We start from the raw sequence: 18,190 nt of genomic DNA on the forward strand, positions 1-18,190 counted from the left end.
GAGGGCATCCCTGTCTTGTTCCAGATTTTAGAGGGAATGCCTTCAATTTTTCTCCATTCAGAATGATGCTAGCCTGAGGCTTAGCATAGATTGCTTTTACAATATTGAGGTATGTTCCTGTTATCCCTAGTTTTTCTAGAGTTTTGAACATAAAGGGATGCTGTACTTTGTCGAATGCTTTTTCCGCATCTATCGAGATGATCATATGGTTCTTATTTTTAAGTCTATTGATGTGGTGAATAACATTTATTGATTTCCTTATATTGAACCAGCCTTGCATCCCAGGGATGAATCCTACTTGATCATGGTGCACAATTTTTTTGATGTGCCTTTGTATCCGAGTGGCCAGAATTTTATTGAGGATTTTTGCATCTAGGTTCATTAGAGATATTGGTCTGTAGTTTTCTTTCTTTGAAGTGTCTTTGTCTGGTTTAGGTATCAGGGTGATGTTGGCCTCGTAGAATGAATTTGGAAGTTCTCCCTCTTTTTCTATTTCCCGAAGTAGCTTGAAAAGTATTGGTATTAGTTCCTCTTTAAAGGTTTTGTAAAACTCTGCTGTATACCCATCCGGTCCTGGGCTTTTCTTAGTTGGTAGTCTTTTGATGGTTTCTTCTATTTCCTCAATTGATATTGGTCTGTTTAGGTTGTCTATATCCTCCTGACTCAATCTGGGCAGATCATATGACTTAAGAAATTTATCTATGCCTTCACTATCTTCTAATTTATTGGAGTATAAGGATTCAAAATAATTTTTGATTATCTTCTGTATTTCTGAAGTGTCTGTTGTGATATTGCCTCTTTCATCCCGTATGTTAGTGATTTGAGTTCTCTCTCTTCTTCTCTTCGCTAGCATGGCTAAGGGTCTGTCGATTTTGTTTATTTTTTCAAAGAACCAACTTTTAGTTTTGTCAATTTTTTCAATTGTTTCTTTTGTTTCGATTTCATTGATTTCAGCTCTGATTTTAATTATTTCTTGCCTTCTACTTCTTTTGCTGTTGTTTTGCTCTTCTTTTTCTAGGATTTTGAGATGAAGTATGAGATCATTTATTTGTTGGTTTTTTCTTTTTTTAAGGAATGACCTCCAAGCAATGAATTTTCCTCTTAGAACTGCTTTCAATGTGTCCCATAGATTCCGATATGTTGTGTCTGTGTTTTCATTAATCTCTAAGAATTTTTTAATTTCCTCCTTGATGTCTTCTATAACCCATTGATCATTCAGTAACCTATTGTTCATTCTCCAAGTGATATATTCTTTTTCCTTCCTTCTTTTATCGTTGATTTTCAGTTCCATTCCATTATGATCAGATAGGATGCATGGTATTATCTCTACTCCTTTGTATTGTCTAAGAGTTTCCCTGTGACATAATATATGATCTATTTTTGAGAAGGATCCATGTGCTGCTGAGAAAAAAGTGTAACTGTTTGATGTTGGGTGGTATATTCTATATATGTCAATTAAGTCTAGGTTATTAATTGTGTTATTGAGTTCTATAGTTTCCTTATTCAACTTTTGTTTGGAAGATCTGTCCAGTGGTGAGAGAGGTGTGTTGAAGTCTCCCATGATTATTGTATGGTGGTCTATTAGACTCTTGAACTTGAGAAGAGTTTGTTTGATGAACATAGCTGCACCATTGTTTGGGGCATATATATTTATGATTGTTATGTCTTGTTGGTGTATGGTTCCCTTGAGCAGTATGTAGTGTCCCTCTTTATCCCTTTTGATTAACTTTGGCTTAAAATCTATTTTATTTGATATGAGTATGGATACTCCTGCTTGTTTCCGAAGTCCATATGAGTGATATGATTTTTCCCAACCTTTCACCTTCAGCCTATGTATGTCTTTTCCTATCAAATGCGTCTCCTGTAGGCAGCATATTGTTGGGTCTTGTTTTGTGATCCATTCTACTAGCCTGTGTCTCTTGATTGGTGAGTTTAAGCCATTAACATTTAGGGTTATTATTGAGATATGGGTTGTTCTTCCAGCCATATTTGTTTATTTATGTTACTAAACATGGTTTGTTTTCCACTTTGATTATTTTCCCCCCTTTAGTGTCCTACCTCCCACTGTTGGTTTTCATTGTTATTTTCCATTTCCTCTTCCTGTAATGTTTTGCCAAGGATGTTTTGAAGAAATGGTTTTCTAGCTGCAAATTCTTTTAACTTTTGTTTATCGTGGAAGGTTTTAATTTCATCTTCCATCCTGAAGCTTAATTTCGCTGGAAACACAATTCTTGGTTGGAACCCATTTTCTTTCAGTGTTTGAAATATGTTATTCCAGGATCTTCTAGCTTTCAGAGTCTGTGTTGAAAGATCAGCTGTTATCCTGATTGGCTTACCCCTAAATGTGATCTGCTTCCTTTCTCTTGTAGCTTTTAAAATTCTCTCCTTGTTCTGTATGTTGGGCATCTTCATTATAATGTGTCTAGGTGTGGGTCTCTTATGATTTTGCACATTCGGCGTCCTGTAGGCTTCTAGGATTTGGGGTTCTGTCTCATTCTTCAAGTCTGGGAAGTTTTCTCGAATTATTTCATTGAATAGATTGCTCATTCCTTTGGTTTGAAACTCTGTTCCTTCCTGTATCCCAATGACTCTTAAATTTGGTCTCTTGATGTTATCCCATATTTCTTGGATGTTCTGCTCATGGTTTCTTAACAGTCTTGCTGAGCTGTCTATGTTCTTTTCAAGTTGAAATACTTTATCTTCATTGTCTGATGTTCTGTCTTCTAAGTGTTCTACTCTGCTGGTAGTATTCTCAATTGAGTTTTTAAGTTGGCTTATTGCTTCCTGCATTTCTAGGATTTCTGTTTGTTTGTTTTTTATAACCTCTATTTCCCTGTATAGTTGATCTTTTGCTTCTTGGATTTGTTTATGTAATTCATTGTTGAAGTGATCTTTCATTGTCTGATTTTGCTGTCTGATGTCTTCCTTGAGACTCCAGATCATCTGAAGCATGTATATCCTGAATTCTTTATCTGACATTCCATCAGCTGCAGCTATTACCTCTTCTAAAGTTGAGTTGACCTGCAATGCTTGTGGTCCTTTCTTTCCTTGTCTCTTCATACTGTTCGCGTTCCTTTCTTCTTGGTGAAACTGTTGTGCTATTGAATTTTCCCCCTATATATTTATATTGGTCTTGTATAGTTGCAAAGTCTCCCTCGCAGGCACGGGCGGCGGCTCTGCCCCTCCGCCAATTGGGGCAATGTGCCTACCACGCCGGCAGGCCGCTGGGCCTGCTCTGCCAGTCGGTAGCAGGTCCGCCGTCCTTGCAGGCGCGGGCGGCGGCTCTGTCCCTCTGCGGGCCGCTAGGCTTGTTCTGTCGGTGGTTGCCGTTCTGCCTACTTTGCAGGCGCAGGCAGCGGCACTGCCCCTCTGCAGGCCTCTGGGGCTGTACTGCCAGTGGGTCGCAGGTCCGCCTACTTTGCAGGCGTGGGGGGGGGGCGGCTCTACCCTTCCTCAGGCCACTGGGCCTGTTCTGTCTCTCGGTTGCAGGTCTGACCTGTTCTGATGGTGGTCTCAGTTCCGATTACCTTGCAGGCGCGGGGGGGAGGGGGCGGCTCTGCCTCTCAGCAGGCCGCTGCTCCTCTTCTGCCGGTGGGTCGCAGGCCCGCCTACCTTGCAGGAGTGATTGGAAGCTCTGTCCCGCCGCGGGCCACTGGGCCTTTTCTGTCGGTGGTCACCCTTCCCCTACCTGGCAGGCGAGGGGGGTGGGGGGCGGCTCTGCCCCTCAGCAGGCCGCTGGGCCTGCTCTGTGTTTGGTCCCAGTTCCCTCTACTATGCCGGCGCAGGGGGAGGGGGCGGCTCAGCCTCTCAGCAGGCGGCTGCTCCTCTTCTGCCGGTGGGTCGCAGGCCCGCCTACCTTGCAGGAGTGATTGGAAGCTCTTTCCCGCCGCGGGCCACTGGGCCTTTTCTGTCTTTGGTCACCCTTCCCCTACCTGGCAGGCGAGGGGGTTGGGGGGCGGCTCTGCCCCTCAGCAGGCCGCTGGGCCCGCTCTGTGTTTGGTCCCAGTTCCCTCTACTATGCCGGCGCAGGGGGAGGGGGCGGCTCAGCCTCTCAGCAGGCGGCTGCTCCTCTTCTGCCAGTGGGTCGCAGGCCCGCCTACCTTGCAGGAGTGATTGGAAGCTCTGTCCCGCCGCGGGCCACTGGGCCTTTTCTGTCGGTGGTCACCCTTCCCCTACCTGGCAGGCGAGGGGGGTGGGGGGCGGCTCTGCCCCTCAGCAGGCCGCTGGGCCTGCTCTGTGATTGGTCCCAGTTCCGTCTACTATGCCAGCGCAGGGGGAGGGGGCGGCTCAGCCTCTCAGCAGGCGGCTGCTCCTCTTCTGCCAGTGGGTCGCAGGCCCGCCTACCTTGCAGGAGTGATTGGAAGCTCTGTCCCGCCCTGGGCCACTGGGCCTTTTCTGTCGGTGGTCACCCTTCCCCTACCTGGCAGGCGAGGGGGGTGGGGGGCGGCTCTGCCCCTCAGCAGGCTGCTGGGCCTGCTCTGTGTTTGGTCCCAGTTCTCTCTACTATGCCGGCGCAGGGGGAGGGGGCGGCTCAGCCTCTCAGCAGGCGACTGCTCCTCTTCTGCCGGTGGGTCGCAGGCCCGCCTACCTTGCAGGAGTGATTGGAAGCTCTGTCGATGTAGCTGCATTTCTGTAGTATGATGATTTTAAGTCCTTTAAGTATATTCCAAGGAATGGAATAACTAGGTTAAATAGTGGTCTCATTCCAAGTTTTCTGAGGAATCTCCATACTGCTTTCCAGAGTGGTTGCACCAATTTGCAGTCCCACCAGCAACGTATGAGTGAACATTTTTACCCCACATCCTCACCAACATTTATTGTTACTTGTATTTTTCATAATTGCCATTCTGACTGCAGTGAAATGGAATCTCAGCGTAGTTTTAACTTGCATTTCTAATTGCTAGAGATGATGAATATTTTGTTATATGTTTTTTGACCATTTGTATTTCTTCCTCTGTGAAGTGCCCGTCAGTTTCTTTGCCCATTTTTTTGTTGGGTTATTCGTTTCTTTGCTTTGGTGTTACTTTTTTTTTTTTTTTTTTTTTTTTTTTTAGTTCTTTGACTAATGCTCTAAGGTGAAAGTGGTAAAGATTTTCTCCCATTCTGCAGGTTCTCTGTTCATGTTATTGATTGTTTCCTTTCCTGTAAAGAAGCTTTTTAGTGTAATGCCATCCCATCTATTGAATCTTGATTTTGCTTCTTGTGCTTTAGGAGTCTTATTAAAGAAGTCTGTTCCTGAGCTGACATGAGGGAGAATTGGGCCTACTTTTTCATCTAGTGAGCACAGGGTCTCTGGTCTAATGCTTAGGTCCTTGAACCATTTTGAGCTAAGTTTTGTTCAGGATGAGATATTGAGGTTCAATTTCAATCCACTACATATGGATTTCCAGTTTTCCCAGCACCATTTGTTGAACTTTTTTAAATACATGAAACTATAATGATAAATGAAAATCATTTATAGATCAAGTAGCAACTCTTTTTTCAAATGTCATGGATTACTTTTTCCGAGTTTTGTTTTGAACCCAGCTTTTTATTTAAAAAAATTTCAAGCATACAGAACAGTAGAAATAATAATATAATGAATACCCATATTCCCACCAGCTATATTCAACTATTAATATTGTTGCTATATTTCACGATTTTATACACAAACACACACACACACACACACACACACACACACACACAGTCTAAACATCTGTATTTAAAAGTAAATTGAATTTAAAAGTAAATTGCAGATAACCTGATACTTGAATGCTAAATGTTTCAAAGGTTAAGGATTTTCTTAAATTGAGCACATTTCCCCACACAAACCTAATATTATTATTACACTATGACAACTAACAAGAATTCCTTATTAACATTCAATTTCTAGTAAATATCAACTTTATATAATATCCATTGCCCTGACCATTTCTTGGGGCTTATTCCGTATTCAGCAGTTTGTTAATGATACGAAATGAATTAAGTCTTTTCATCGAGAGATTCAAAGTGCCCAGGTTTTGTTTTGTTTTGTTTTGTTTTTTAATTCATGTGGAACCAACCTAGATGCCCTTCAATAGATGAATGGATAAAAAAAATGTGGCATTTATACACAATGGAGTATTACTCTGCATTAAAAAATGACAAAATCATAGAATTTACAGGGAAATGGATGGCATTAGAGCAGATTATGCTAAGTGAAGCTAGCCAATCCCTAAAAAACAAATGCCAAATGTCTTCTTTGATATAAGGAGAGTAACTAAGAACAGAGTAGGGTCGAAGAGCATGAGAAGAAGATTAACATTAAACAGGGATGAGAGGTGGGAAGGAAAGGGAGAGAGAAGGGAAATTGCATGGAAATGGAAGGAGACCCTCAGAGTTATACAAAAGTACATACAAGAGGAAGTGAGGGGAAAGGGAAAAATAATACAAGGGGGACAAATGAATGTCAGTAGAGGGGGCAGAGAGAGAAGAGGGGAGGGGAGGGGAGGGGAGGGGGGATAGTAGAGGATGGGAAAGGCAGCAGAACACAACAGACACTAGTATGGCAATATGTAAATCAATGGATGTGTAACTGATGTGATTCTGCAATCTGTATATGGGGTAAAAATGGGAGCTCATAACCCACTTGAATCAAAGTGTGAAATATGATATATCAAGAACTATGTAATGTTTTGAACAGCCAACAATAAAAAATTAAAAAAAATAAAAAATAAATCGAAAAAAAAAAAAAAAAACAGGTCGTTATTCACAAAATTTAGGTGGTGGAATGAAACGCTTGAAAAAGAGGTATGTAAATTGATCCAGTCCAGGAACCTGCGGTAAATCTTCCTAAGAAAGAAGACAGAAAACTGCTTACATGACACTACCCACATGTAGCTGGTAGGTGGGGAGAAGTAAAAGAAACATGCAGCAGGAAAGCAGTATAGACTGGAAAAGAGACTGAACCATGAAGCTAATGAATGTCATGAGAGAAAAGAAACTACCAACAGTGTGGGGCATTTTTCTGTTTGATCTCCTTGGCTCTCCACAGCAATTCTGTGCACTGCACTGTATTACCTCATTCTATGGATAAATAAACTAAGGACTGAAAGGTGATGTCCTGCTTGGTTGACCCATTCAGGATTATAGTTTACTATAATCACTATAATCCTGAGATTATATTACTCTATATCTAGCTAAAAGCTAGCTCAAGAAAGTCTTAGAGCAATCTTGTACTCTAAAATGAAAACAAAATAAACAAGAACAATAAACAGCAAAATAAGAAAAACTTCCTATTCTAAAACTGATTTGTTGTATAAGATTAATCAAACACACAATACTTATTAATTCTGTCCTACAATGTATTAGCAGCTGGAGAAAAGACCAAAGCCAGGGTATTTGTACAGGGTGCTAGTCCTAAAGCAGTGAAGAACTTCACTGGGAGGATATGAGCTCAGAAGACAGGAAGCCATATGGTGTTGAGATGAAGAACTGGGCGGTATGTATTATAGGAGTTCAGAGGTAGGGGGCAAAGATCATTGAGAAGAAATAGTTCTTCTTGATTTTTTTTTTTTTTTAACCGCTGACATCAGCAAGGAGAGCTGTCCTCTGGCCTCATTCTAGGAGATGACATTTATATGCTTAAAATTTTCTGCCACAGCAAACCCATAAAACTGTGGAGAAATCAATAAGAACTAGGAGTAACAAGGCTTGAAGCCTCACCTCTCACCCAGTTAGGGACATCTGCTAGTGCTGGGCTTCAGTTTTGGAGAATTTGGGCATCATACCTATTATTATCCAGATACACACATAGCATGTCACACAAAACAGGAAAAAATCAAACTAATTTCTAAACCTGTAAGAGAAGAAAGAAGACAGAAAGACCTCTTGTAATTCTAAGTCAGGATGTGAAAAGAGTGAAATGCTACTGTTCTTCTGAAATTGGGAAAAAAAGTACAAATTTTCTTTTGAAGGATACAGAAACATTCTAAAATAAAATTGTGGTGATGATTGCACTGCCCAGTAAATACACTACACACACACACACTCACACACACACATAGTATCATACACTTGGATGGGTGCAGGGAATGGGCTGTGAGTTACATTTGAATAAAGTTGTTTTTAAAATCATCCTTCTTCAACTTGGAGATAAGGCCATTAAGATCAATATTTGCATGTTCAGGGACAGCTGTGGCAAACTCATGAAGCAATAAAAATGTTATCTTAGTAACTTCTAGAGTCTTCCTAGTGCACATAGATCAGCTCTCACTCTGCTGCCATATATACTGAGAAAGGCTTGATTCCAAGGACCTCATGGGGACAGAAAACCTTCCAGTCAAGTTAGTGTTGAGTCCCATCCTCTAGTCACAAGCAGAGTCATGCCACAGAGTAGGGGTTGAGCTTTAATTTGACCTAGGAGAGGCCTGGAAATGGACATATTTTTCTATAATTCCCCAGCTGACTGTAATAAGCAGCCATGATTAGGAACTACTGGTTTTGAGGAGAGATTTGTGGAAGTAGAATGTTCTACTCCTCAAACTACCCAACTAAGTCAGTCCCCATGGGGAGTTTTGCAGGGTCAGGCAGGTGATTGCAGCTCTGGGCTTCTCTTGGGTAAATCATGATTGCTCAGTGAAGGAACACCATTCTCTATGTTCACATCAGGATTTCCTGTCTAGTTCTGAGCTCTTTTAGTAAAGCATCATATCTTCACATCTGTACAACAGTCTCTATTTTCTATGTAAAACAAACAAATTAGTACTTTATTGTATACATTCTTGTTCACTAACTACTTCCTACATGTATATCTTGCTTCCTCAACCATAAAGTAAATTATGCTCTTTTTTTCCCCAAGACACATGGTTTGACCATTACAAATAATTCTTGATTGAATAACTGTGTTTTCATAAACCTGTAAACAGTACTGAGAAGTACTCTGGCTCTATTCAGATTAGTAAAGGAGATGAAAAAGAAGGCTGAAAAATGACTTGGAAATTAAAGAGAAAATGTGCAAATTGTATTTCATGCAAAAATCTATTCTTATATGGATTCTACTTGTTAAGGCCAGATTATATGACAAACAAGCAAGGCCAAGACACATAGCTGCCTGTGCTGCAGATCAGTCTCCCTGGGAGCAGATCCTGGGCCTGCCTGCTTAAGGTGGCTTTCTCCCCTATGCAGTCCCACCCCAACTCTGCTGGTGCCTCACGGTATTTTTGCTGGTTGCTTTTCTCTTAATGGATGGGCTCAAGCTGGGTTTGGCCTAAGAGAGCACTGGTAGGTAGTGGGTCAATGAGAAATGGGAGATGGTGGTTGTGTGTTGGGGATGATATTTCCACCTCTCTTGCCTCTAAGGGCCTCTCCAGCACATGGCTTCTCTTCAGGCCAAGCCAGTTGTGGCTCCATTATAAGCAGGGTGACCTAAACCTCCCTCAGTCCCTCCAGCCTTGGGTTAGCAGCAGTGTCCTGTCATTTCTAAGCTCTGGGTTGCCTTACCCATTCCTGAGAGTTTTCTAGTCTCTTCTATTATCAGGGCAATCAACTCGCCACAGTCTTTTTTGTCTTTTAGTTGACTGTGATATGCTCAAATAGGACAGAAAGAACACGGATTTGGAAGGGTATGTGAGCTTGGGCAAACAATTTAACCTTTCAGTTTCTCCTGACAAAATGGAACTAATGGTGCCTATCTCAGGGGCTGGTGTATTTATGAAAGGATCCAATGTTAAAGGAGACTGACCCAATGTATAGTTCATTTTAAAATACTATAAACATTCTTTCATTCCCTTCTTTTTCCTCAGCATCAGTCTGATTGTGGTGAATATGAGACAGTAAAATAAAGAGGAGAAGTAAAGAAAGGTTTAAAGGTTTCATTTTCTTAGGCTATAAGTATTATAGCAGAAGGATTTAGTTTTTGACTTACCCTAAAGTACAAAGAAAACAGGTTAACCTGCTAAGATTTTGTTGAGTATTTTGTTTATCTCATGACTGTTTATTATATTATTCTTACATCTTCATGTTACCCCAGAGAAAGTGAACTGCATGGGAGATCTACAACAAGTTGGTTATAGGTATGAAACTTAAATTTGTAATTCCCATTATTTTAAATATTTTGCAATGGTGTGTGTGAACAGAAAAATCAAATTGGTACAATATTGATTATTATTGGTCTCAGTTGATTTATATATGGACAGCTCATTATATTCTTCTTATTCTGTATATATGTAAAATTTTTCCTAAGAAAAAGTCTTAAAAATTTTAGGATCCATTTATCTTAACGGTATTTGTCCCCAAAACAAATCCTAGCTGTTTTAATATTGAAAATTCCAAACTCATGAAAAGGGCTAATGTGAAATATAGGGCTTGTTTTTCAAATAAATCAGTTTCATTTGAGGGACCACTATGAGCTCAGTGTTGTGGGAATGTAATGTTAAAGAAATGTAAGAAAATTAAAGGTCAAGTTTTTAATATATGATACCTTTATATTCATCTAAAAATGTTATTAAATTATAACATTAAAGAAATAACTTTCTTTTTAATACCTATATAAAGAAGATACGTATTCAGGATTAATTGCATGGCTATAAATGAAATCTCTATTTGAAACCCAAGCATGCTTTCTCCTAACATTTTAGTATTGTGTTTATTTCATGACAGTGTATTATATTAGTCTCACACCTCCATATTACATATGGAGATTCTGATGGACATTAAAATTCTGGTGAACATGCAAAGATGGCACTGTAAAAGCACATATTCTTTTGTTCAGTTTTTAGAGGTAGCATTGATTACTTAACTGCCAGTTTAGCTTTTAGGATCTATCTCCTGGATATCTATTGTACTCTGCACAGAACCTGACACATAGTATAGACAACAAACAACTAACCATGAACATCTATGACCTTCAGCTTTTCACTCTTGGGTTCACGAGTTTTCTATAGTAAAACTGAATTACACACATTTTTAGGAAACTCTAGCCGTAGACCATTTTTCCTTCTATGTTAATTGACTCTTCCATCTGAGGACGTGACTTCTGTAAGTAGTGTTCACTGAATGGAACTGTTTTTTCAATTTTCTTAAATAAAAGATATCTGTTATCTTTTTATTTTTTTTCTTTATGGCAAAGCTTTCTATGCAAGTTTTCATAAAAAAGAAAATGAGACAACTTGAGGAACAGAACTTTTATATTACATTAATAATATTTCCATCTTAAAGATGTCCCAAGAGAGAAATAAAGATGGTCTGCTTAAAGATGAGGAGATAGGCTACCCAGAATTAATTACCCACCTATCTACTTTGGAATCTCAAATGACCACCCACTGTTTCCACCCCCAGAGAGCTACATCACTCTTTAAGAAGCTCTTGCATAATATAATTAACTTTCTAGGAAGTATCAACATTGATTAAAGAACAATATTATCAGATGGTTTAAAAGACTGGTGTGCAATGGAAAGCAACTATTTGGAGATTGCCAGCCAAAAAAGGAAAGTTTTATTTTATCTCTGCATTCCCACTGCCCTAAAGTCTGTGGTCTTTTTGCAGACTCTATCTTCTGCCTTCCTTACTTCTAAACTGAATTGCATCCAAATGGTCTGTCATGCCATGGAAGGCCTATGACAAACTTCTTAAACTGACTGCAATAAAAAATAACTAGGTTCCTTGACCATGCTGTCACTGAGTCCATGGGTCTAATTAGGCTAAGAAACACCTTTAATTAGCATAGGCTAATAGAATCAACTTATGACTCAGGAATCTGATTAGTACTGGTGTAAGTACTAATGTAAGTCACATTTACTCTTCTTCATGCTTGATCATTACAGTGCTCATCAGATGTTCTTCAAATGTAGTTTTTAAAAATGTTGTGGGTTTATTTTTACTATAATCACAAAATTCTTTCAAAGATAAGATCAATAGAGGGTATTCTATGTGGAAATATAACAGACTAGCTGTACAGGCAGAATGTTATTAAAGAAACCCATCTTAGGTACATCTTTTAATTGTTTTTTTTTCCCTAAATTTTGTGTGACAGTTAGTTCACTTGCAATCTTTTCAAGTATTTAAAGGATCCCAATAAAGATATTTTAATGTCTTTAGACAGAATTTACCAAAAGTATTCTGAGTTGTATACACACACACACACACACATACACACAGACAGTCATCTCTTGGTATCTGTGGGGTATAGGTTCCACCAGGACTCCCTCAGACACCAAAATCTGCAGATGCTTAAGTCCCTCACATAAAATTGCAGAATATTTTAAAATTACCTATAAAATTCTCTCATATACTTTTGATTATCTCTAGATTTCTTATGCTATTAATCTAATATAAAGGCTATATAAGTAGTTTTACTACTCTATTTTTTAGGGAATAATGATAAGAAAAATGTATACATTAAGTTCAAATTTTTTCAAATATTTTTGATCTGTGGTTGTTCGAATATGTGGATATGGAGAGTTGCCTATATACCTTTATCTGTCTATCCAAATGTCTATAAAATCTCTTTATACATGTATTATGCACATGTGTTTCATGTATAAAATGCATATATATTACATACAATAGATTGTACAATGTGTACATATGTTATAAATTGGCTTCATGAACCTTTGGGGGATTTATGAGTGGGCCTTTGGAAAAATCTCTGAATTCCTTCAAGCAATATAGATAACTGTATTTTTGTATCTGTGTATTTTGTTGTGAGAAAATAATACATAACCTCACTGATTCTCAAAATGGCCTGTTATCACTCATTCAATGCCATTAAAAAAAAAAAAAAACACCCATGGCATAGAGCTTTATTATACAATATTATAGCCACTAGCCATTTGAAATGTGGCAGATGTGCACTGAGATGTGCTGTACGTGTAACATACACACTGGATTTTGAAGAATTAATGTGAAAAAGAGAATTTAAACTATCTCAATGGTTTGCACATTGACTGCAAGTTAAAATAACATCTGGAGTACAGTGGATTAACTAAATATTAAATATATTAACTAAACATAAAATATATTATTACCACTGATTTCACCTCTGCTTCTTTTTGCTTTTGTTAACTTGGCTACTAGAAAATTTAAAATTTCATGTGTAGTTCATACTATATTTGTATTGATTAGAACTGACTTAGGAAAAGTTAAACCTCAGTCACAGGTGTGTTGCTGATTCTAGGAGATTTCTACCAGAAAACAGTATTTTATAATAGCTCCTAAACTGGATTCTAAGAGAAGTCTTAGCAAAACTGTCAGACTGTGTCTAAACATAAAAGTGTTAAAGGAATAGGTTTAAACCATTTTCATCCAAGTAGCCCAGCATAATTTCTTTCAGAGAATCATGAGTTTGGAAGAAGTTTGATGCCAACTCAGAACACCTACCATCCATATTTGCAGATAATTTACCTGGTACATTTCGATGAAAATCTTAGGACAATAAATATTGACTCAATACAAACTTGCCCCTAATACATCAATAAAATGCTTCCTTTGAAATGCACATGAAATATAATAGAAAATATTCATGAAGAAATACCTCAAGAGAAATTTGAGTTCTCTGTCAGTAAAAGTTTAAGTATATGACATCTTGATTTATTAATCTGGTTAGGCATCAACCCTTATGTAGTGCATATCATTCCTCTCCTCCAGATGTGGAAACAGGATAAAAAAGTTAAATCATTACCATACAAGAACAACTCTGTGTTGTTCTCCACTGTGTATTTGGAGGCTAATACCTTGCCTGTCACAGAAGAGAAGCTCATAAAATGCTCATTGCCTGAAAAGTAACATCCTTTGAGTTCCAATAGGAGCTTTTTGGCTTCAAAGAATGCATGGTAAACTACATCTTTGCTTCTCCCAATACACATGCTGAGAGGGAAGTATCCTAATACGTTGGAATTCTCACCATAAATTAGTGGAACATAAATATTTTGTGGCTCTCCCTGTCAACAAAACGTGTGCGCGCGCACGCGCACGCGTGTGGATTTGGAAAGCAATTTAAGGTTAAAATTTGCTTCCAGGTTTCAAAACATTACAAGTGCCAGCTTGACTGGCTATCACACTTAATCTGTAAGGTAGACACATTCAATGCACTACACAAATGGAACATGTTTGTCACTCACCAAGGTAAGTAAGTACAGAGCAGCAATCCCTGGATCTCTCTTCCCCTCCTCTCAACAATCTTGATATCACTCGCTTCTATGTCTCGGTGTTTTGGGTTTTCTTCTGTCCTCCCGCCCCCCACCCCGCCTCTCTATGCGATTGAGATTGCACTGTCAACACAACTTTTCTTTACAAATATTGTGTCTTACTTAAGGATCGAAAACAACCCTAGGTTCTCTAGGGATCTGCCTCAGAGTTCATCCAGGAATGCGCCTCCAGGGTCGGGATTCCTCCAGCAGTAACTCCTGTTCCCTTCAACTTGTGAGCTCCTAGCTGAGCTTGGTGCATCTGCTCGCACCGACTCTCTCACGGCTGCGCTCCTGCTCGCATACCACAGGAGGGTGAGCCTCCAGCCTCTCCCCGAACCTAACCCAAAGGTCTGAGACCAGGTTGCACTCGATCCTCACCCCTTCCCACCCAAACTTCGGATAATATTTCGTTGGCAAGCTCACAAGAGCTAAGTAAAGTAAGCACTCTCCCTTCCCAGTCCAGCCCAGGCACGGCCGCTTCTATTTACCGTCTTGTACCACCAGCTTGCGAATGCCATGGCGACAACCTATTCTTTCAGAGCGGCACCACGGATTACCCAGCGAGCGCTCGGGGTGCGGTGCTGGGGGCTTCCGGATCACACTCAGCCTGGCTGGAACCTGGCTGGCACCTGACTGGCACTGAGCTCGGCGGGCCTAGCAGCTGCCAGGTGGGAGTACCCCCGAGGGAGGGGTGTTGGGTCCCGCCCCCACCAGTCTAGCCCCACCCCCTACTTGGCTTCGGGCTAGTTAGGGAAGAGGTGTTATTTCTTCAGGAGCCACGCCCTGCGACCGGGACTTCACGGGGAAGACAGGGTCCTGCCTTCAGATGAAACCACCACACTCCCTTTGGAGGGTCCTGAGTGAATTTTATTGTCCCTTCACTCCGTTATCATTTCACCAGTGTCTCATAAGCCAACTTTTTTCTGCGCGCCCCTCTACCGGGCCGGCGCCACGCCCAACTGACCCTGGCCAGGAATGTCCAGCCACCGTTCTCCACCAGTCCCGGGGAAGGCACTGGAACCCCAAGCCCTTTCCCTGCAGTAGAAGGGGCGTATAAGGAGCAGGTCGGGCAGGCCTGGCAACGCCCAAGGCGAACCAGGATTCCCGGACCAGGTCCCTGCGTCGCCCAGCCCTAATGCTGGAACAGGAGCGCCACTCACCTCCTGGGTGTGGCGGGCTGCCGCGGCGCGCCGAGGCCTCGGAGAGGCAGCGGGCTTCTGGCGCGGCTGGGACATGGCGAGGCCGCTGCAGGCGCAGCCTCCGGGAAGGCTCAGCAGGGACTGAAGGGAGGCTCGGGGCGGGCAGCGAACTCTGGTAAGGAGGGGGAGGAGGGAGCGGAGGGGCGGCGAGTGTGCCCGTGAGGCAGCTTTTCCGACCCAGCCCCAAGCCCGCGCCCGGGCTCCCCCTCGCCCTGCTGGGCCCTCCCCTTCCTGCTCGCTAAAGGCGCGCCCCAGTTGTAGTTGTCCCGGGCTCCTGGCCTGACATTTAATACCCTCCACCCAGAATCGTCACTTAGTGATCCTCCCTGTGTTCTTAGATTGCTTGGTTCCCCGTGGGTCAGAAAGAGGGGGAGCCGGAGGTTGCAGTGTTCCTCCTTTGACTTGCCCAGACGTCTCGTGCAGTTGTGCAACAGGAGAACCGGACCCGGGCGTAGTCAGTCTGCTCCTCGACCCTCCTCCCTAACAATCTTGAAAATTTGGCACTTTTTCTGCAATCTGTCCCGGTTATCTGTGTTTACGAATCTGGCCCAAGTCTGGACTGTCTAGATAAGGAAGCAGATCACAAAAATAAATTGTTCTGCATGCGTAGATGTGTGCACACATCTGTGTATGTGTTAGGTCCTTTCACTTTGTATTGGCAGTTTTCGAAGTTTAATAATGTTGTATGGACAGGCTGTAGGTTGTAATCCAGATCCAAGAACCGTCCCAGATTTAAACCCTTACATCCTGTCTGGAATCTAGTGTGGTTTGGGTGCGCTTTTTTTTTTTTTTTTTTTTTTTTTCATCTGAGGCTGGATTGCTTTTGTCTTGGACTCATCTTAAACAGCACTTCCTGGTTTGGGGTTGGGGCTGAGAGTTTTTAACACGCCCAAATGCTCCTCTTTGGTTGATGCTGGTTCGTGATCATAACTGACCTAAAAAACCTGTTACCCGGAAATAGCATTGTCGTTTTGGGACTTGGGTCACCACTCTCTGAGGTGTTTTTCAGACAACTGAAGAGACAGGAGCCAGGTTGTAGGGAAAGATTTGACATCTACAGAGCTTGGCAGATCACAATTCTGGTATGAGGTGGCCCCTCAGTTTTAGGAATTCTGATTTCCCTTTCCTAGAGGATAGGTTTGTAGCTTTCTTAGTGTAGGAATGTAACCCATGGGGTTGTGGGGAGGGGGGCACATTTTCTTTTTAATTGTTCTACTACTTTGTATCTAGCATTTCAACAGACTTCAATGCAGGGATATATACATAAAAATGAAGCATCCTGGATATACAGACTGTAATTGTCATAATTGTCCATTTAGGAAAAATTGATAATATCTATTACATTTGGATTTGGAGGAAATATGGCTTTAACCTGAAAAGAATGTCTTTATTGTTGTGACAAAGGTATTGCAGTAATTTAAACAAACACAGAAACTATAGGGGTAAATTAGTAGCTAACTCTTCCTCCCCAGCCTCCACCTCAGAAACCTGAACAATTTTCTTATTAGGGAGATATTCCAGATTCAAGATTTTAGATCCCTGAAGTATGTTATTCTAACTCTGGAAGAATGGTTCTCATTACTTTGATGACATTAAAATGTGAAGTATTTTCAACTGAGTATTTAAGAACTGAAGCTAGTTCATTTAATATTTTTTGAGAGGCTTTTATATAAAGCAGTGTAAAAGGAACAGTAGAGGGAGAGATAGAAAGATTTAAAATACACATTCTCTGCCCTTCAGAGACTTATATGTTAGCTGAAGTCATATGGCATCTGTAACATATGATTTGGGGTGACATTGAAAAACATTCTATGTGAATAAGTACAAATATGCTTCAGGAGTTTATGGACATTATCAATTACAGGATGGAAAGGAAGGTTTGAGCAGGGTGGCTGACTGGTAGGATGTGAAAAGGAGGGGAAGAGGGAGGGGCACTTCAAGAGACAAGGTGCAGTCCATTCACTGGATGGAGCAGAGGATCTATGTTCAGGAGTAACTAATCCATTTAGCAGCCCATTATTTACTGAGCAGCTACACTAAGCTACAAAATATATTAGATATCAAAATCTATAAGACATAATGACCCCAGCCTTCAGGATTTGCTTAAAAGTCACAATTACATAAACAGTACTTGCTAAATAGTGTGTTAATGACTTTAAGAAGAATCTCAAAGAAGTTGAAGAAGCATCTTCACTTTCCCTATAGTCAGTGAGGTATTATAGAACTTTGAAATAATGGAGAGGCTCCCCCCTTTCTTTATCCCTCTCTCCTCTTTCCTCTCTTCTTTCTTCCCTCTCTCTCCCTCTCCCTCTCCCTCTCTCTCTCTCTCTCTCTCTCTCTCCCCACACACACACACACACACACAAACACTCATGCGCGTGCGCACACACACACACACACACACATGGATTTTGACACATTATTGTCTGCACATTTTATGAACACTATTCCTTTATTTACTCAGTAACAGTTTATTGCTACTACAAGGATGTACCAGAGGCTTCCTATACTCAAGAATTTATAGTTCAGCTAGAGAGACAAACAAGTAAATGTGCAGTCACTGTTGCCTGCTCATGGAATAAGCGCAAATGTAGGCAGAGGTATTACTATCAGAGTGCTCTGTGACCTCTCACTTAGACAGAGAGGTACACTGGAAGAGGGTGTTTCAAGAACCACTCCCTTTCCCCATGTTTGATCTGAATGAGTTGAAATCCTCTGCTAGTATTCTTCACATCTTACCTAGTTTTCATCCCCACTGCTGCTGTACTTGTTCAGAAACTTACTACTTCTTATCAAGAAATGTGTAAAATGAGAACAGCAAGAAAAGGAGGAGCAAGTAATGTC

At 41.0% G+C, this 18,190-nt stretch overlaps 1 protein-coding gene across 8 annotated transcripts in view; it reads right to left on the minus strand.

Moving 5' to 3' along the window:
- Positions 1-15,566, minus strand: part of Cast (calpastatin) — a 119,523-nt gene extending 103,957 nt beyond the window's left edge. For 2 of the 8 annotated variants that reach the window (XM_071612391.1, XM_071612387.1), the window contains exon 1: positions 15,308-15,563. In XM_071612391.1, the coding sequence (XP_071468492.1) occupies positions 15,308-15,382 (75 nt within the window). In that variant the 5' untranslated portion in view covers positions 15,383-15,563. Of the gene's footprint in view, positions 1-14,635; positions 14,726-15,307 lie in introns of those variants that run through there. The other 6 variants (XM_027927531.2, XM_071612392.1, XM_071612390.1 and 3 more) reach the window with 5 other exon arrangements.
- Positions 15,567-18,190: the final 2,624 nt, after the last annotated feature.

This window comes from Marmota flaviventris, chromosome 5 (genome assembly GCF_047511675.1).
Source record: "Marmota flaviventris isolate mMarFla1 chromosome 5, mMarFla1.hap1, whole genome shotgun sequence".
NCBI lineage: Eukaryota > Metazoa > Chordata > Mammalia > Rodentia > Sciuridae > Marmota > Marmota flaviventris.